Source organism: Topomyia yanbarensis, chromosome 3 (assembly GCF_030247195.1).
Source record: "Topomyia yanbarensis strain Yona2022 chromosome 3, ASM3024719v1, whole genome shotgun sequence".
Taxonomy (NCBI): Eukaryota; Metazoa; Arthropoda; class Insecta; order Diptera; family Culicidae; genus Topomyia; species Topomyia yanbarensis.
The window spans coordinates 55034592-55056504 of NC_080672.1; the positions used below are offsets into that span (position 1 = coordinate 55034592).

Here is a 21913-nt window from a genome sequence, read left to right on the forward strand (position 1 = left end):
TACCCACTATTCCATCATATATGCCAGTTCTGCATCCATTTCTTGGTCCAGCTGTCACGAATTGTCAGACAAACACATCCGCAGATACAGATACGACTAGTACAAAGCAATTGTACATTAGTACGAAAAACTGCAATTATTACTATACTTACGCTAATAGGCTTCTACTAATACATCCCTTTAATGGTTAAGCCTTAGTTAGGGCTGGTACAGAGTATGAAATAACACACAACCTAAAAAAGGCACATAAGCCCTCTCGGTCTCTTCGATGCACCATTATTGAAGCATAATGCAATAATCATCTTAAAGCAATTGTTTGTCAGAGGTTCTCTAGCACTGATGTACGAAGTATGCTTGATGATGTTTGCAATACCATCAAACCCATCAACCTAGGGGAGGGACTTTTACAGTAAAAGCCGAACTAAAAGAAAACCAAAGTAAACAATATGAGGCGCAAAATTGAGACTTTTCCAAGGGCGTCACTATGACCACGCTATGGCTCTGTCTGTATCCACTGATTAGCTATGAACTGAAAATGGATTATATTTGTTGGGAGACAAGTGTGCGAAAGTGTATGAACACTTATCTCGAACTCATTCATTATCTATACGCGCTTCTCCAATAGGACCAATAATTAATTCTTTTGCTATCATTATGAAACCAATCACGCATAAAAACATCGTTACAAAGGCACAAAACCGGCTCGACTTTATTTGCCTGAGAAACGTGCTTGTGTTCGCAAAAACAAAGTACATTGTACATACAGCAAAAAAAATTATAGGTCAACAACACACGCCATACGAGTCGAACGTTGTCATTAGATTGCGTAGATTCTGCGTAAAATTAATCCCTTCATCGGCCCCTCCCCCCGGTTAACATTCTATTAGCCGCCGGACCATAGAAACACGGCCGGCTCGACTACACAACCGAGAGCACCTCCTTCCCTTATACGGAGTAGCCTGCAGCGGCAGTCAGTGTATTGGAAGTCGCGCGAGCTGTAGGTAGGTAGGTGTGGGTAGGTATAGGATGTAAGCTAATCTCTGTAACAGAACGAACAAGAACAACAGCGGACACAACCCGCACCAATAATGCTGCTGTGCCTCTACGTAGTAGGCCAGGCAAGGCATGTAATTAGACGCACGAGCGCCGTTGAACAAGCTAAACTAAGCTAAGCAACGACAACAAACTCTCATCTCACACACCGACCGACACCAGAATTCCTCTTGTCTCGTTTTGGAGAAACAGCTGGCGCGCGACCGACGCGATGATAGAGAGATGCTGCTCTCGGATGATTGTAATCTAATATGTACCTTGCTGACGCTCGTTGGAATGGGCTGAGAAAGGAAGTTCAGATTGCGAAACCGCACTGCTCTACAACATTTAGCTGGGTCAGACAGGCCGAGCTGAACTTGGGTGTTTTGTTGGAATTCGGTAATTAGTGTGCTCATTTCATTTCTTAATAGCATTTTCGTTTTTACACGGTGTAGTGTAAAAACGAGATTGAATGAGTGTAACACCGACTACACCGGTGTAAAGCAATATCAAAACGAAAATGTTATTTGTTAGCGATTTTTGGTAAGGATTGGACGGCGGCGAAAAACTCCGAAATTTCTTCAAAATCTCGAATTCAGTTGCGCGTGGGTCGTCGATCGCCGATTGATGCTAGTTTGTCACGGTGTGTCATGGACCGCAAAAGTGAAATATTTTCAAACAAACATAAACTCTTCAACCACTGCCTCTTTAGCGCCGTTTGTCGTCGTCGTCGTCGTCATCGTCGCATAGGCACACATACCACACCGCCCACCTCCAAAAATAGCTCCATTTCAGTTTTGAATCATATTACACTTGACTTTTGCTGTCCTTCGCGCACCTCACCTTGTCCTCTTTTTTTCTTCACAGTCACGCACACGAGCACAGACGCCCGACCCGGTTTTATATAGGTTACGATCTCTACCCAGAAACAACCAACGCATAGGCAGCGTTTGATCTTGGTACCGTGCCGTGAGATGGGCCCCAAGAGCACTGCGCATACTGCCACAGTCAGAGACATCCGTTGGCGATTGGTGAAAAGATCCAGAAATCGACCTTCAACTTACAAGACCTTTTGAAAGCGAAAACAAAATTATTCATCGCTTCTCCACAAGTCACCGAAGTCATCTTAGGGTACGAGAAGCTCTATTTCCAACCATTCAATGGACTCCTGAGTAGAGCAGCGCCGGCATTCGCCATGAGCTTGACCATCATCCACACGAGCATGGAAAAAGACATGGGAAATGATGACAGCCCCCCCCCCCCCCCCCGTTGCAGAGACCGACTGCCGAGCGATTCAAGGCACGGCGAGATCGCGATGTTGTGACTGCTGGATGGAGGACCGGGTACCGTGGGGACTGGGAGGAATCGATTGCCCTTATGACATGATGACACAAAAGTATTCACACATCATGAGGTGGACTTCTTCTTCGGATCTTTTTTTTTACAACATTTTGTGTATTCGGTTCGATGGTGCAAATACCGATCACACGAACCGAAATGATTCTCTGAAATGAACTGGTGCTCGCCTGAGATTAGACTTGACTTTTTCTAATTTTTGCTAATCGAGCACGTAATGTGCACTTTGAATATTAATAACTCTCTTCCTACTCGACTAATTGCCCTTTCCGCAAATCCAACGAAGCGTGCGCAGCACTTTTTACTGATACATTGTTTACTACGAAATTTGTTTGAATCGTTCGAAAATTGATTTTGAAACGTTTAAAATTATTCAAAAATCAAAATTGCTCGAAACTATAAATAGGGCCCCCGCAATACAAACCAACATCATGCATTGTACAGGAAACCACGAAGATATTAAACAATTTGTTTAAGTTGTAATAAATATTTTTTGAGTGTGATCCAACAAGATTTTCGGAAGGGATCCCTACCAGAATTACTCGCTACATTTGCAGACGAGACGGTAAATGTCACTCACGGACTAACGCATCAATTCTGAGTCAACACTGAATATAACCGAAGTGTACGGAACGATTTTTCTCTCCGAACACGGATTTTTCCTTAATTAATGAATAAATTTCCATGAATTTTGGAACAATTACGTTTTACGTTACGATAACAGGACCGTGAACAAAAATTATGTTTTATAATTATGTTTAATTTTCGTTCCGTAACACCCGCATAACGCTTATACTAATAGAGATATTTGCTTTTGCTTTGTGAGCTTTAGCCACGGATTCTGTTCGTGAACTAGTCCACAACTTAATGAACATTATTCATGAATCATAGGTTGACTCGTGATTTTATTCATAAATTTAAGAACATTGCTTACAGTTCGACTATACGACATGAACTGTTTCATGATTTATTACATCAGACGAATTTCGCGCCAACTCGAACAAATGTTGGCAGCACCCTCTCAGATTCTAATGAAACTTTCTGTACATGAAGACTATGTCACAAAAAGCTGCTTTGCATATTTTGTTTTTCCAAAAATGATCTAGACTGTCTTTTGAAAAGGGCCAAACTTTTTTTACCATTTTTTTTTCAAATGACTAGTCTAAAAATAACAAATCCTACAAAGAAATGTTGTAGGTGTGGTTTTCACAAAATTAGTCAAACTTTTGAATAAAAATATTGAAAAAATTCTTCATTGACTCCTACACTGAAAGAAATCGATTTAAAAAATTTAAAGTCGATTTACAAAAAAAGATTGATTTTTGATTTGGATCAAATTTTGTTCCAAGATAGATAATTATGTTCCCTACCTACCGTCAAAAATTCATGTTGGGCACTTTTGAGGAAAAAAAGGTATTTGAAAAAAACTTTTCCTTGTCCAACTGAATTTTTTTCTTCAGTATATTTTAATCGAAAACTAAACCAATGAAAGTCATAATCATCTCAGAATTCATTTTCCCAGCTGCTGGTTGCCTGATACATGCAAAAAGTATCAGTTACGAATTTGGTATATATTCATAACAAACTTGAATGAAGACTGGTAGACTGGAAGACTGTAAGACTGGAAGACAAGAAGACTGGAACACTTGAAGACTGCAGATCATTTATTCCTCTCAAAACTGATAAATTTTATGAAACAATTGACAAACTTTTCTAAAATTTATTTTATGTCTGATGGAGCAGCAGCACATTACAAAAATAAGAAAAACTTTGCAAACTTTTATAGATTCCAGTCAAAGTATGAGTTAAGGTTGGAGAGAGTATGGGCCAAAAACGAAAATGAAAAAAGCGGTTTTTTTTTCAAAAATCAATCAGCTTATGTAAAATGTTGTTACAGTACTGCTGATTGATTTTTATGAAGATTTAACACTCGGTGTGGGAAAAAACTGCTTTTTTCGTTTTTGATTTTTGCCAATTCTCTCTCCAACCTTAAGCGCAGAATGGCATTTTGTTGCAGCATCCCATGGAAAAGGACCCTGTTATGCTATTGGTGACACCCTCAAGCGAATGGCAAAAAAGCTAGTCTTGCTCGCGACTTTGGAAATACCATAACAAGTCCCCAAGAGTTATGTAACTGGACAGTTGAACAAACTGATAAAAATATCACAACATTAATTTTCGGCTACATATTCACTAAAGAGCACAACAAAATGTCAGAAGACCTTTAAGAGCTGTATAATAACGCCAAAACAATATCTGGAACTCAAAAATTCCACAGTTTTGTGCCTATTCCTGGGGGCAAAGTAGAGACGAAAAGGTATTCTAATTCAGAAAATGAACCAAAAATGTTTTCCTAGTATAGAAATAATACAAAATAGCATGCATGAAGATAGTTTTAAGACAAATGTAATATATAAAAATAAATAAATAATTATGTAAAATTCAATACATAATATTGTGGTGGTTATTTCTTTCTCTGATTCTTCCTTAGCACTAAACAAGAAAAAAAAGTAATAATGGAATATTTGTTTAATGACATAAACTCTTTCAAATGAGATTCTTAATTAAGGGGTTACATACCTTTTAATGAAAAAAAGGTCAAGAAAATTTGAATTTGCGTAAAGGAATAAAGGAATGATTTCATTACATCAAACTTATAATATTTCGGTAGCACATTTTTCAGTAAAATAAACAAGCATAAGTTTATAAAAATAAATTGATAATTGGCGGAGTTATGGCTTTTTTCCCGAAACCTTTTTTTTATTTAACAGGTTTGCGGTGATCACGATTGGAGACCAATAGATCATCTAAAATACCAAAACTCAAAAAAATTCATTAGTATATGAGTATTCCTCGCACCTTAACGATTAGTTGAATAAATAATTTTTTTTTACCTGCATTCGAGAACGTTTTTAGTAAAAATCGCTGTTTTAAGCTCTAAAAATTGTATTAAAAATTCTTATCCATGAAACAAAAATTTATGCATAAAAAAGGAATTAATTACGATGCATTGAAAAAATCAAGAAAATTGATTGAGTAGTTTTTCGGCAATCGTGATCACGGAAAAATCATTTTTAGTAAAACGACATTTCGAGATAAACGAGTTTAAAATTTCAAATTACCACTGCTCTTGGTAGACGAAGCGCGCTTGGAAGCTTTCGATCTATTTCTTGGATCTTTATAAAAATTTGGAAAAGCATTCGCAAGGAGTTGTACTTGCGTTGCGTTGCGTTGCGTTGCGTTGTGACGATGATTTTGGCGGATTGCACACTGACTTCATCATGTTTGACTGCTGATTATCTAATAAGAGTTGCTTAGGAAGTGGTAAGTAGGAATTCATACCAATCCGACCCATATTAAAACCTCAACAGCATGATAGCCATCATTGCCGGCCGCCCCCATCTCCATCGTTCACGGGGAAGGATAAAGGATAAGGTAGACAGGAAGTGTTGATGCTCCACCTACTTAACGGAAGGACGACGATTCATCAGACTCTTCCATAGGTGTCGCGGAGTTGGTGGTTTGGAAGGGTATCAGGTCTAGGATTCGCTCCAAGCAAACGATGCGACCTGTAAAGCATATTTTATTAGGTAGTTGTTTAGTTAGTCTTCGAGTGCACGATCACTCGAAAAAGAGATGATCTTGTTTAGTTTTTGGTTATTTTTAAACTCTGGGCAGCCGGCTACCGAGAGTATACTATGTTCCCTAAACAAAAACAATTTGAACTCCACACAGCCGATCGTGGGAGTATTGCCTGGAAAAGCTAATCTTATCTGCGTAATGGGCCGGATCACTATTTATTGCAACAGTATTTGGACAGAACTCGCTACTTCTTCTCTACGATATATTTATTGGCTTGAAAACTACCAAGTGACAGCATATTATACTGGCAAAAATAGCGCGAGATGTTATAAATCAAGGAAAGTATTTCTTATTTTCCATATCGGATTGTTTGTGGAATACAAGTATACGAGCGATAATACCGAACAATGAAGGGAAATATAAAGGATTGTTAATCTGATGCACGGGCTTGTTAGCAATAACGGAGCTTTAAATTAGGTTCATAAAAACAGACGCGGCGAATTTTCAATACGTATTGAGCCGTGTTCATAGATACTAGTCAGATTAGTCGTATTGGGGCTAATTTCCGATCAACTATTCATTTTTACGGCAATGTTTTCTCGACTAGATCTGTTCGCACCCTCTCATTCTGTTCGCACCCTCTCATTCTGCGGTCTAAGGACCAAATGTCATCAATAGACTTAGAATCGCGTGGAGGCATGAGATAGGAAACTTGTAAGAATTTTGCTATCCCACCGTTTGACTACCAGAATGGATGGGAGAACAGTAATACTAGCAAATACCGACTACCATAAGAGCGGTGCAAATTTGAACGAGTGACGTAGAGTACTGCACTGAAAAAAGGACCAGGAGTGCGATTTTACGAAGTTTTAGCTTCCGATGGCCCTACATTTTCTGACAAAGTGAAGTTCTTGAATGTTGAGATTTTTATTACTGTTTAGAAAAGCAAAAGTATCATAAAGCTAGTGTCAGGCCTTCATGAGACCTCAAGAAGTCACTTTTGGAGGTATTCGTAAATGTAGATTTGTCGGTAGACGGTTCCAAATATAATAGAAAAATACCTAATTTAACACAACTACAGATCACTTGCAACATAAAAAGCTTTTTGTGAAATTCGACAGCTCCATCTTAGGCCAATTCAATAAATTTCCTACATGAAAGTTTCCTTTTTTAAAAACGGTTTTTAAACCAAAGCTTTGGAAGTTAAACCTTGGCGTGGAAGTGCCGGTATATTAATATATTCTGTTACTTAGTGTAGAATTAGATTTCGTCATTTACGGCTAATATACAACCGCCAGAAGAAACTTAAAACGTTGATACACAATCAAGAAAGGCGAATCAGAAAAGGTATATGTCAGTGATTCACTAAATACAGACTGGAAAGAGGGTAATATGGAAAACCTTAAGGTCCGCCCAGATAAAGTCTTCGGTACGGAACAAAACCTCGGCCTAGGAACTCCTAGCATGTTGTTAGTCGCCTCTTACGACATGGGAGCAGTTCCCAGAGGTTCTATTCTTGGTTGAAATAGTGCAAAAAGATTTCAGCCCGCCGGACACCACACGGCTTAAGCATTCGCAAGGAGTTGTACTTTCAGATAAAGTAATAAAAAAAATCGATTTGATGAAAAATGAAAAAGTAGTTAACTCCTTAATAAAAATATGCTTAGTTGCTAAATTAGACAATATCTTCTCAACAAACTAAGTTTTATTGGATTCTGAGATGATCATGACTTTCATTGGTTTAGTTTTCGATAAAAATAAACTAAAGAAAAAAATCGATTTTTTTCAGTGTCAATGAAAAATTCACAACAACAAACACAGTCTAGATCATTTTTGGAAAAACAAAATATGCAAAGTAGCTTTTTGTGACAAAGTCTTCATGTACAGAAAGTTTCATTAGAATCTGAGAGGGTGCTGCCAACACTGAATACGATTTGGCGCGAAATTCGTCATGATTATGTGGTTGTAAATTAGTTTACAGAATATGAACAGTCTTGCCTCGTAAAGTAGTTTGTGATTCCTAATGTACAACTCTCAATTCACCATTCATTCTTGTAAATCTGTTCACAGAAACATGAAATATATTTCCATTTTCGTGATTTAGTTTCAAAATATGAAATTTTCTACATCTTAATATGTTTACGTGAACGCTTGCCCAATATTATGTTGTGGTTTCGTGAACTGGTTAGTGTTTCCTTGCATAATGTCACGATTCACCATTCGAGTTCGCAAAACATCTTCTAAAAGCAAGGAACAATATTTATGGATTCGAGAACCGGTGCATGATTCCTAGTTTATTGGCCACGATTGATCATTCGTGCTCGTAAAATAGTTCACAAAACCGTGCAATATTAATCATGGGTACCAGCGATGCCAGATTTACAGACAGGTCTGTATTTTACAGACTTTTGATATCTCCTACAGACGTAGCCAGAGATCTACAGACTTTTAATAGGATAATAGTGTTTAGTAAAATTGCACTAGAATAATTGTTTTCGAATACGAGTGATTCCTTCACAATAGAATTCTGCTTTCAATCTATTTTCAAAGTAAAATTTTAGTGTAACTAGGATTTACACAACCATCTACAGACTTTTACACACATTTTAGTTATTCTTCTACAGGCATTTCAAAAAAAACATGTGGTATCGCTGGTGGCTACGCTAGCAAGCTCATGATTTTAGAACATGATTCACAATCTATCTATCATTATCAGTTACAGTCGGGTCTCTTACTACGCGAAAAAAAGGGAGCGTTAAAAAGTTATATTAAAAATTTGGGTTTTCATGTATTGACCCTTGGTAGAATGTTTAAATTACTTGCACTGAGGACTATATAAAAGATTTAGTTTCGATAACATGATAAAAGGTTGCACTTTACAAGACTTTTCTACTATTTTAAATGGTGGGTAGGGTGGTTCTAAATTAATTAAAATCTAAAAATTAACTTTTTAATGGTTCGAGATATAGCCGCAGTCTTCCAGAAAATTGAAGAAAATTAAATTGAAAAAAACCCATTGTCGAAACCACTGGAACTTTGTCTTGTACTTTTCATTTTACTAGAAATTTACCAAAAAATTGGGGTGTTTTTTAAATGGTTTTATTTATATAACTTTTGCTGATTAGATTTTTTATTAAGATGGCTTTAGAAATACTTTAAGATATTTTCGAAGAGAACAGTTTGTCTCAACATACCGAGCCTCTAGCTCCTTTCGTTAGAAAGTTTTATATACTTTTTACTACAAATTAACTTTTTTGGAGCAGGGGAACATGGGGAGATTTGACCAGGTTTTCAGCTAAACCTGTATAAATCTCTAAGAATGTTTTCAATCCTTCCGAAGTCATTGAGATATAATGTGCAAAGGTATTGTGCGTGTTCATGATTTTTTGCAGAATTTTCAATTTACTTTTTCCAAAGTTATAAAAGTTTTTCTGTGATCGTTTTATTTGGTCAAGTCTCTACATTGCGGGGAGACTTGCCCGAGGCCTGGGGAGACCTGACCAAGAAAATTTTGAAACATCAGAACAAAAAATAATGACATAAAACATACTGTAATCTATTTTATCCATATTGTCAAGATCCTTAGGTAGCGGAAAAAATATAGAAGGGTTGCATTTCATAAATTTCGACTGTGTTTAATGCATTTCCTTTTAAGGGTTAACTGTACTGCTTACATTGCATGTTCACACGTCACGAAATCAGCCATATTATTGCTAACTTTGATTAATTGTACTACAAGATATAGACTGATATTTGATATGGGATTTTTTGTGACGCTTTTAACATTAACAGTAAGTTCCACAGCATAGTAAATATCAGAAAATTTTTATTTTTCTTCAGTTTATTGCCACTTGGTTAAATCTCCTCAAAATTAGTTATTGCGTTCAATGTTGTGCAAATTTTAGTAATAACTATATCAATGTCCCGTTTTATGCAAAATCCTTTCACTAGATCATAAAGAATAAAATAATGTATGAGTACTTTAAAAGTAATTACTAGTCGAGTAGATATTTCCATACAAAGTTTGATTAAAAATACATCATTTAACGCAAATTTATTAATTACGGAATATTTTCTATAGTGAAATCATCTTTTATTCCAAACTTTTGAAATTACCTTAAGGGGCCGAAACAACTATAAAAATATTTTTGAAAAAAATTTAAGATCCTAATAGAACACGTAATGACCAATAATAGAATTCTTCGCTTGGTCCAGTCTCCCCATGTTCCTCTAAATATTGCAAGATATAAAAAAAATCGTATTTACCATTTTTTGGTGATCTTTACTACTAAGCATGCTATTTCGTATGACAGCAACGGTATTTAATGTTAAGTACCATAATGAACGATAATGCTATTTTAAAAAGTTATATTTTTTATATAAATGTTTTCATAACTTTAAAACGAAAAAAGTTTAGTAGTTGGTGTTTTAAAGCAAATTATGCACACTAAAATAATCTTCAAGTTGACCATAGGGTACCTGAGTGTATAATAAAAACTACAAACGTTATAGAAATAAAAACCATTTTTCAAAGAACACCCTAAAGCTTACATTTGAATTTCTCGTGGAATTGAAAGTAAGAAAGATAGAACTTGGGTGTCTTCAGCAAACTTGTTTGAAATGTGTAATTCTACAACTTCATCAAAGACAGTAAAGCTTTACCTCGAACCGTTCAGAAGTCCAATTTTAAATCTTGCTAAAATTAGAACCACCCTAGCTTCTGTTCGAACGAAAAGAAAGCCTTGCAAAGTATAACAACTTTTCAAACATATAGTAAGGCTAAGTCATTTAGTTTCAACAAAAAGTTAAAAGTTCTGCTAAATTAACATTCTGGACCACATTGAGATTTTTTTAGAATCAGTTGTTATCCAAATGATCTGCATCCAGTTCCATCTGCTTAGTAATTATAAGCCATCAAATAAGTCAAAATAAGTTTGCCATTTGCAGGTAACCAATAAACTATTGTCAGAAAGTCGAACTGAAATAAAAGCCAAAGGGGCGTAGAAATGAAACTCCACCAAAGGTGGCACAAGAAAACGTCCCTGTCACGAACGTGTTTGAGTTGCACAACACGAGAATTTCTACAGCAAAAACTTCTATTAAAAATAGCTAAAGATTTTTCAACTCTTATCAATTGTTTTCTCAGTTTCATTAAAAACATGAATGAGATCGAGAACATTCCAGAGCACTGAAGTAAAGCTGTAGCAAAGACCGTGGAGTAGACAAGATGTTCTATCATCGAGAAAGCAACCCCATACCGTCTCCCTGGTGCCGGTAGGAGTTCCGAAATAGCTTAAAGAGCTGATGCCCTTGCTATACCCAACCAGTCCTGCACTAACTTGAATGTCTGGTTGAAATGTTAAGCCACTAAAGGAAGCCTATAGTTTTTAGGAGCAGTAACAAATGTCCCCACAGGGGAGTCCTTAGACTCGAACTCTTCATGAATCAAGAGAGAATTATGATAAATAGAGCATTATGATAACAGCAGTCCCTCTAAAAGTCCGCCAACACAAGTTTGTAGGAACATACAATTTCGGCCCCGCCATGTACGATTCCCCATTTAAAATCTTAGCTGACAGGAGCAAGGGGTCGAATCGTGGACCACACTGTCGATCTCAACGCTGTGGGCAGGTATGTAGAAACGGTAGTCTTTCAAAAAATACTTGTCGGCAGTAATATCATTCATCTACCATAGACAAGATATCACAATTCTGAGCAGATCTGGGTGAACTTTCTAAATATTGGCTACTCAGTTGATGATCTTTGATCTCAGTATGTTATTTTCATTACATGTTCGACATCCAGTTTACCGTCAGCTAGATCTTTTTCGGGAGAGATCATTAAGGCATGGGCTTAGACTAACAGTGAAAAAGTTTAACCCTTAAATGCGCAATGTTGTTTTAAAACAACATTGCGAAAACCATCTCAAAATTATCATAGTAATGTATTAAAACTGTTAGACAATTAAGAATACGAAGGAAGAGACTGAAATTACAGGGGATAAGAAATTGGAAGGTGAGTCTTGGAATAATTAGGCAAATGTCTGCTCATCTATCTTAACTCTATAGATGTTTAGATGCTAGCCATTCTTCTAGAGAATGGGAAAATAGTGAGCAAAAACAATAACAGGTAGATAATGTCTGGGACATAACCAGAATGTCGTGATGGCACTTTAAATAGTGCTTCAAAATTAACGATACACACCGTAATCGACCATCCATCGATCAGACCACGGTTCCTAGCAGGTGTCTCCTCAGTATACTGGTTATGACGAGTTGTACGGTTTTACGAAACGCATGGTCATCGTAGAAAAAAGTTTACGGTAGACCACTTTCGAGACGAAAACGTGCCCGTGAGTACAGTGGCATCCCTGCGCATGGAGCGGAGGGCCGGTAGCGGCCGTCGGGTGAGGATAATGACAAAGAAGAAGAAGGAAGCGTTGAAAACGCTGTTCGACAACAAGGCCGGAATGAGTGACGCCGGCCGAAAATATCACTGCACCCATATCTTGAATCACCGAACGCTCAAGATGGAGAACATCATCTGTCGGAAGAAGACTCGGTCCCCCGAGTACACGGACGAGCAGATAGCGGACGTGAAATCGCAGTGCCGGTGGATGACGAAGAACTACCGCGGGACGTCGTTCGTTCTGGACGACGAAGGTTACTTTCCACACACCCCCCCCCCCCCCCCCGAAATAAAATATAAGTTTAAGCATAAATTTGAAAAAAAAAAAAAGTTATGCTGTACATCGCCATATCGGACAGAGGGATTTCAAGGCCGTGGTTCAGGTCGAGTGGTCTGGCAATCAATCAACAAGTGTACCACGAGGAGTGTCTTAAGAAAATTCTGCTGCCGTTCTTAAAGGAGCATCATGCAGATGGGAAGTACGTCTTCTGGCCGGACAAGGCGTCTTCCCATTACGCCAAGAAGATGCTGGAGTATCTTGAGCAGAAAAAGATACCATACGTACCGAAAGAAAGGAGCCCGACCAACTTGTCCCAGTGCCGTCCCATTGAGGATTTTTTTGGCTCCCTCAAAAATAATTGGCGTGCCAAGGATACGCAGCGGTTGACCACCAGGATCCGAAGTTGTATCCGGAAGATGGACGTTAGTGCCGTCCAGCGCTCTTGTGAGTGCATCGCGACTAAGTTGCGGCGTACGACTGACCAGGGTCACTTTTCCAACATTCATTGACGTTTTTTTTGAAGAATAAACATTATGTTTAAATAAAAAATACAGAATTCGCTGAAATTTTTGTTTTGTTTTTTAACAACATGACTGAAAAAATTCTATTTTTTATTGAACACCCGTTACGTTACGGCGGACTTCCGTTCTGTTCTTCACCGCCCGGAACAACTTGGATGTTCCGGAAGAAGTAAGGAAGCAGAAACTTATGATTTGGCAAGCGAGCTGCTCATATGGCAAACGAAGTGCGCCGTTCGTGACTGTAAACGGGGAGATCTACCTTAAGCAGTGTTTACAGAAGCGTCTGCTTCCTCTGTTGAAGCAACACGAGAGCTCTACGATCTTCTGGCTGGATCTAGATTCGTGCAACTATTCAAATGGTGCCCTGGAGTGGTACGAAGCCAACGGGGTCACTTGAGTAATGGATCATATTTTATTAACTGAAAGTTTGAAAACGATCGGTCTACTAGGTAATTTTCTAGAGTTTTTTTAGTGGGACTCCCACTATTTGCTTTTGTTTTCAGAGCTTCAGTCGCGGTTTCCACTAAGACATTAGCAAAAAAAATTTCTATCCGTGAACTAGTTCACAACTTTATGAACATTATTGATGAAGCATAGGTTGACTCGTGATTTTATTCATAAATTTAGGAACAATGCTTCCGGTTCGATCATACGACGTGAACTGTTTCATGATTTACGAAATCTTGATCATGATTTGGTTTTCGTGGTTGTGAACTAGTTCACAGAGTTAAAACGGTGTTGCCTTTTGAACTAGTTCATGATTCCTAATGTATCAGTCACAATTCACCATTCATTCCCGTGAATTAGTTGAAAAGGTCCTAACATGTTTCCAATTTCTAAATATAGTTAATAAAATGTGCCATTTTATACATGATCTTAATATGTTTACCTGAACAATTTCACAGTATTATTTATGATTTCGTGAACATGTTCATGTTTCCTGGTAAGGATGTGTGAATTGGTTTATGATTCCTAGTATATCGGTCACAGCTAACCATTCGTGCTCGCGAATTAGTTCCCGCGATCATAAAATATGATTCACAGATTCTTAAACTAGTTCACGCTTCTTAGTGTATTGGTCACAACTAACCATTTGTGCTCGTGAAACAGTTCGCAACATGATGAAATATTATTCACGTATTCGTGGTATATGATTAATGATTCCTACTATATGATTCACAAACTATCTTGCACGCTTGTGATATTTTGAAGATTTCCCTAATCATTTTCAATTTCACACAACAGAAATTTTCACGTAAACTTTTTCACAGAAATTGGAATATTATTCATGAAATCATTTTTGTTCCATCCACTTTTTCAGGAAATATCAAAGCTATATCCAGCTGCTAGCGGCAAGTAAAAGGTACGAGCAGTAGATACAAGAAAACTACTAGGACCTCGAACATCCTTATTCATTCGATAAGGTTCAGTGTGATGTCCGGACAGAAAACATTACCACAGCTACAAACCGTGTTCGTGATAGGCCCTCATATGGACTGGTCATATGGAAGGTATTGCAAACATTATCAAGCACATTTGAGCATCACTTTTCAAAGAACCTCTGACAGACAACTGCATTACGATAGTTATTGCATTACGCCCCGATAGTGGTGCATCGAGGAGACCGATAGGGTTTATGGGCTTTTTTATGCTTGTGTTTTTTCATACTTCACACCAGCCCAAACTAACGATCAACCATTAGCTTGTGCACGATGATGTGACCTACTAGCAGGTCGATGTGGATTGGCTTTTGCTGTGAACTGTATTTGCAAACATTGTTACACATTGTAGCGACAATGTTGGTGGAAACGGCTCGCAGTGGGGATAATTGTGTGTTGATTTAATCGTCGACTTCGTCACCGTGCACAGGGTAATTAAAGAAATGTAAAAGTAGAATGCTAATAGCGTTAGTATAGTAATAATTTTAGCTTTTAGTGCTAGTGTCCAATTGTTACGGGCTAGTCGCATGTCTATCTTTGTATGTGTTCGTCTGAGTAATTGAGACAGCTGGATCAAGGAATGGATGCAGATCTGATGTTCATGATTTACATACACGCTAGCACAGGCGACATACAAACGACCACACGATCGAACACGTTAACGTACAAACGCTCGAGACTTTCGCGATAATACCCGCGATCGTGAAGCACCTACTCCCGCACATATCTGAACCGTACAATGAACATCACTGGCACGTAGCCAGAGAGGGGGGGGGGGCTAGAGGGCTACAGCTCAAGCCCCCGAAATGCTTGAAAAATAAATTAAAAACATGTGTTTTTCAGCGACTTTTAACAAAATTTGTAGCTCATTTTGTTTGAACAGATTATCCACCAAAGACAATGGTTATGAAATTCAGTGTTCTTTATGGTTTTGCTTAAGCCAGTGCGAAGCGAACGACAGTATTATTTTAACATCCATAATGTTCATGTGCTCTAAAACTACTTTCTTAAAGTAGTGCTATCATAATAAAAATCACAAATGTTTCAAGACATTGCCTCTTATGAGCAATATAACAGGTATTACACGCACCTTTAGAGCAATAACTTAATGTTTGATTGCATTGCATTTATAAATACTTTGATACTCTACTGCGCTGCACTTGAGTAGTGTATTATGCTTGAACTAAAAGTTATGAAACATTAAAATAATGTGACGTTTATAAAGAAAATGTCCAATTTAAAAAAAAAATCAACCTGAAACATGTACAGTAGTGGACAATTTTCTGCGAATGGCACAAAAATATCGGAACACTGTCCAAAAAAGTTTTATCTAGATTTTTAAAGAGACCGCCTATTGGCGGTAGTGGGAACTAGAGGGTTAATGGGTTTTTTTTACTCATTTTAAATAAAAATTACTATTTTTCACGAAAAATTCCGCCTTTTTTAACACCCCCTTAAATGAAAAATTATTTCAGAAACTCAACGTAGGGGTTAGGTATTTTTAACATAGAATGTGTATGCCACGTTTGAGAGAAATCGGTTAAGTAGTGGGTGAAAAAGTTATTTTCTGAAAGTTGGTTTATAAGCATCAGAGAAAGTATCTAAATTAATCAATAAACCTTCCGATCCATAATGTGCGCTTTCTTATTTCCATTCTTCTTTTAATGACGGCTGCACCGCAGGAATATATAGTATATAATAAATATTTTTACCAGAAGATCACGACCAAAAATCATCTTTTTATTCAAAAAGAAATGATAGTTCCATATTCCTGATAATAATTATGGGTCCTACCTTTAATTCACGGATGAATTTTTGGGCATGTTTTTCCAGTAAAAATATTAATTTTGCATGAGTTGGGTTACAGTTCAACACACCATACTCCATATTTCCACCTTTTTTGCCAATTCATTCTATATTTTCAAATAACACTGTGAAACTATGAAGGTCAAACTACCACTTGTTAAATCTATTAACAGTGGAATAATATGAGCATGCAGTTAAGAGGAAAGATATTTCAAACATTCAAATGCTCTGTTATCTTTCCAATTACCATTACAATGTAACTTATTTTAGAAATATTGAGTTGAAACACAATGTGCTGAAAACCGAGTATTATTATAATTTTACTCGATGATTGAAAATTAGTTTTAAATCAACAAAAAAATTCAAATTAACATTCATCTCATAAAATATAATTGATGCTTTCTAAATTTGCATACTTAGTACCTATTAAATCGGTCCCCAAACACCCTTCCAATTACCGGTTCAAGCATTAAACCATTTCAACATCTCCTTCTAGTCACCACCGCAGACCAACCAGACCATCTTGTTATATATTCCACCGCTCACCAATTAGTGGCCACTGCAAACCGGCCGGCTCGAGGCAGTCGCGCTGTCCACAGAAATTCATCATAATAATCATTGTGATTAGCCTGACCGAGTCACGATGGTACGACAAGCTCCAGTGCCACCGGTGGCCCCTCGTCAATATCAGATGAATGTCAACATGCTATCCGTCACCGCTGAGAGTAAACAGAACCCAAAACAAATGTTTATTCCTCGATAGTATAGTGGTCAGTATTCCGGCCTACCACTTCCTCCGTCCCCAATATACCTGTTAACCCTTTTGAATGTGTATGTTTTTTTCTAGAATGACACTCACCTGGGATCTGGCAGGATAATTTTCTTGCTAGCTCTGGCCGCCGGCATGCATTTGGATTTCTCCATCGCCATCAAATAGCTGACATCGGCCAGCACCGCTTCGAGATCCGCCATCTTGAGTGACTGTTTTTGCTATGTTGACCAGAACTGTTCTTCTCACTCTCTCTCTCTAGCTCTTCAATTGGTACTTAGACAATAGTGGCGGCCCTATGCCAACAGTTTAAGACGACCTTTCACGTTCGAAACTTAAAACAATTGCACGTAACCCAAAAAAGAACACTGACCCGTACTCTTTCGCAAAAAAAAGTTCCTTCAGGATTTTCACCACACGGTACGATGGATTTTCCGCGGCACACAATGATCCCACGAGTAAGCGGGAAATTCTCGCTCCAGCTACTTCAATTGAACAAACAATTTTGTATACAAATTCTGGTATATGTCGGTCAGCAATTACTACCGCACTGCCCGGGCCAGCGAATCGCGTGTGTGGCACTCCTCTTATTCCGCTCACTCTAAGTAAACACACCGCCACCAAAAGACACAATCGATTTTCAAAGCAAAGAAAAAACCTTTTCGATTCAACCAAAAATTGCGGAAAAATTCGCACACAAAATTGCTAACTCTTTGGCACTTGTTTACTGACAACCCCCGTTTCTCGTGCGGAATCACCACCCCCTTGTTCTCTTTCTCAGCTGATTCGTACAACAAACCTCCAGCGCCACAGCGAATATGATGAGCAACAATTTTCTTTCTCGCTCCCAGCATAAACAAATGAATGGAGGAATTTATCTGCTTGTTATAGAATAGCAAATGGCACACACTATACAGCCAGTGAACGGATAGGCATATGAAAATCAACACATAACACTCCCGAGTGAAGCTCTCGCAGTTTGGTGTGTGAAATAGAGCTTAAAACGAACACAGACACGGTGCGAGAGAAATTCGCGCTAGCGAGAACACAAACGAGTAACTCACGACACTGACGATGACAAATCGCAAGTTTGTTGTTGCTGTTGTACGCCTGCTGAACCCGTCAATCAGAATTTAACCTATCGTCACGCCATGTAGCAACTTCGAAGACCCCCTGCTTGACACTTCAAACCGCACAAATAACAGGAACGAACCGTCGACACAAAATTATTTTTTTCCGCAAACACGGGCCATTCTGAATTTCAGTGCTCTTATCAAGCACTCCAACCACAATCACTGATAAAATTGGGCCGTCACTCTTGCAAAATATTTCTCTTTCTCTCTCTCTTCGTTGGCCTTCTCGCGTCGTCCCACACTTAGACGCACATTCGTCGGCCGCGACACCCACCGGACCCCAAAACACCCAGAGCACACTCTATGTACCGCGAGTGGTTTTGTATCTTGCTGCGTACAGTGAAAAAAATCCCACTCCTTTCCGTCAGACACAACCAACACTGGATGATCGCAAAAAAAACCTGTTCGCTGAAAACCGACCGGGTCGTCTACTGTAGGGCCAATCTGTAGATATGGCGTGCAGTGACAGTCACCTTTTTCGCCGTCACCACCACCACCACCACCACCGATTCCAGCTATGGCAGGATCCTTTTTCCCCCAAGGGACTCTAACCTGCTGTATATCTAGAAAAGTTTTCTTATTACTGTTGCTTCCTCCTTACTACTCTTGTATAGCCCCAATGACCGAGAAACGCAGAAGGCCGGACAACCGTCGTTTACCTTCCGAACGCGACAAACTCTGCTCACTCACTGACTGAATTGAATGGTATTATGGAGCAGAGCAGCACGCAGATATTTGCTGTACAAAGTAAGGCAGCACAGCCGTAATTGTATTGGTGAGAGTGAGCTCCCCAAAAGTTCTCCCCCACCCACCAGCGCAGGGTGATTTTTATCGTGATTGTCATGTGTGACAGTATGGCAGGGTATGCAGTTTCGATCGTTTTGCTGTCAATATTAAATTATATCAATTTTTGGCTTCGGTGGAGTTATATGGAATGAATTTTTTTGCCATCGAAATGCTTTAAATCCAAGCCTGCATTTCAGAATGGATTGATTCGTAGAGTTCTTTTCATTCTAATGAATGTCTAGTCTAGATCGATTTGTGCCATGCGTCTCCATTGGTACGTTTATGGAGTCTACAGTATGATATGGTTTTGAACGGTTTGTGTAGAAATTGACACTGGTGCTAAAATCCTATCGTTGGCACTTTGTTACTATTACTAAAAGGATAATTTTATTTTGAATACACGGTGCTACAGTGATTTTGTACTTTTCAAGTGACCTAGTATAGGTTGTAGATCTCGCCAAATACAACACAAGACATTGTTTGAAAAATGTTGCATACCCTCAAAATCTTGATTCAGGCCAAAAATAACTATTTTTCGGGCCTTTCGGTATTAAAAAAAATTCTCCGTGATCATTTTTCAACCGATTTTTGAGTGTTCTGGAAAGAAGAATAAATTACCTTTCCAACGGTATGCTATTTTATGTTCTTTTGTTAAAAATACTTTGCGATTTTGGATCAACAATATGAAAATAACCATAATTTTGCGTTTTTTTTCCATGAAATTTTGAATCTTACTCAGTATTCTTCTAAAGAAGCGTACTTGTTTTACGACAATTTTAGAGAGAGCATTCATTTTCGCATCCAATGACCTATTTATGATCAAAATCTGTTGGAAAATGACAGATATTTTTTCCCAAATTAGAAACCTGGTCGCATGAACTCTTAAGGGGTTAGTGAGGTATTGTCTCGCACTAAAAATGCTACAATTGGGTCATTAAGCTATATATAGTTTTCCGTTCCATTCGATAAATTGTAGGTCCAATATACATAATATAACATTATTTCAAAAAAAAATCGTTGTACCTAAGTAAACACGATTTTTTTTGTTTTTTAAAATAAATCTTATGGCAATATTGTTGAAATCTGCTAAAACTTTCTAATTTAGATTTCCCTCAATTACCTTTTTCATGTAATAGGACTAGATCGGAAGGTAAATATTGAGCAGCTTCTAGCACTGCAAAAGAAGCACCTCTCTTTATTAAACCAGGTTTTTCGTGCTTTTTGACGCCAACAGCTATAAGGAAAAATAGTTTTGGGACCCCATATGCGGTAGAAAAACGTTGGTCTAGAAATGGTTAACGAGATTCTGACAAGAGACCCGGCCGTCACTGGAGGTGATTTCAATTCTTGGGTAGCTCAAGCAAAGATGGATGATAGGCTATGTAAAGAGGGTACCAGCAGTACTTCTCGCTGAGGCGGCCGGGAACCCATCATCTGCGTATCCTGTAGTCCTTCGCTAGTGATAAGTATGATTGGGGAGTTTGGGAAGACTACACTCGTAGTTATTACCTGACATTCCAGTACAACATTGGTCAACTAAATGATGCTACAAGGACAAGGACAAGGACAAGGATTTTTTTTGTGGGGGCGCAACACGCACTCGTCTATCTAGAATGAGGGTTAAAAGACATGTTAGCTATGATATGTAACACCACCACGTAAATTAAACTGGAGCCAAGAAACAGACGACCCCCAGTTTACTTACTAACTTTATTTTCTCTGGTATTCGAGTAATCGAATCATTTACCGTGGAAAACCGAACCCCCGTGTAATCGAGTTTGACCTGTATTGCAAAAGACACACCTTATTAAAAAGTTTATCTTAGAATTCTTACACAAATAGCTATAAACAACTGATACATACCGTTAACTCGTTACCAATATGAATAATAAATGAAAACCAACTGAAAATATAAGTCACACCCTGGAAGTCTGAAAAATCGACTAGGGCCAAAATAGGTACATTTACATTTCAGGAATCAGGAATCAGTAGCGTCTGGCTCAAATGGCACGTTCCCCATGTTGATCGGAGATTTGTGCCTTGCCAAGAATCGTCTTTTCATCATTTTCCTGATGGGAAGGATTGGGGAAGTGGTAAGGTTAGGGGTAAGGAAAACAACGACACATAACAATTAAAACAGAGCATTCTGCACCCCCGGAGTGATGCTGAACGATCTGCAGGTGCTACAACAGCAGGAATAAAACTTCTAACCCCCGGAGGGATTTAGAACCTCTACTCAAACAGTGAGCGGATATATCAACACCCTCGAGGGGATATTGAGATAACAGAACGACAACACCCCCGAAGAGATATTGTCATTCAAATACGGCTAAAAAACTATAGCTCTTTACTACACTGGGTTAGGAACAAAAGCATATCCTTAAATTTCAGCTCTCTGTACATAGGTTCATCTATGTATGGAGAACCAAAAATCCGGATGCGCAATTGCATTAATACAGGGCAATTGCATATCAAATGATATGATGTTCCGTAATCGGATTCACAAAAGATCACATGAATAATACTCAGCGCGCTGAATAGTAGCCATGTGATAATTGAGTTTGCAATGTCCAGTCAGTGCCCTGACCAGAATACTGCAGTTGTGCTTGGAAAAATGCAACAAATTTCTTGACATTTTCGGACTCACATCCGGCAGAAAAGCCTTTGTTTGAACGCAAGTTTGCAAGCTACGCCAATGGTTGGCATGTTCGAATGCAGCCCAAGAGCGAATCTTGTGCTTTATCCAACTTATTGACAGTGGTAGAACTGGTTCTGGACCAACGAAATCAGTCGCAGCGCCA

The 21913-nt window shown here is 38.3% G+C and overlaps 1 protein-coding gene across 2 annotated transcripts in view; it reads right to left on the minus strand.

The window, feature by feature from the left end:
- The window catches only part of LOC131689976 (G protein-coupled receptor kinase 1), a 421810-nt gene extending 402802 nt beyond the window's left edge, over nucleotides 1-19008 (minus strand). The window contains exon 1 of one of the 2 annotated variants that reach the window (XM_058975399.1): nucleotides 18879-19008. Coding sequence is in view for 1 of the 2 variants with exons in the window: in XM_058975398.1 (XP_058831381.1) it covers nucleotides 17284-17396 (113 nt within the window). In the remaining variant the exon portion in view is untranslated. Of the gene's footprint in view, nucleotides 1-17283 lie in introns of both variants that reach the window. The other variant, XM_058975398.1, reaches the window with a different exon arrangement.
- Between the last annotated feature and the right edge of the window lie 2905 nt (nucleotides 19009-21913).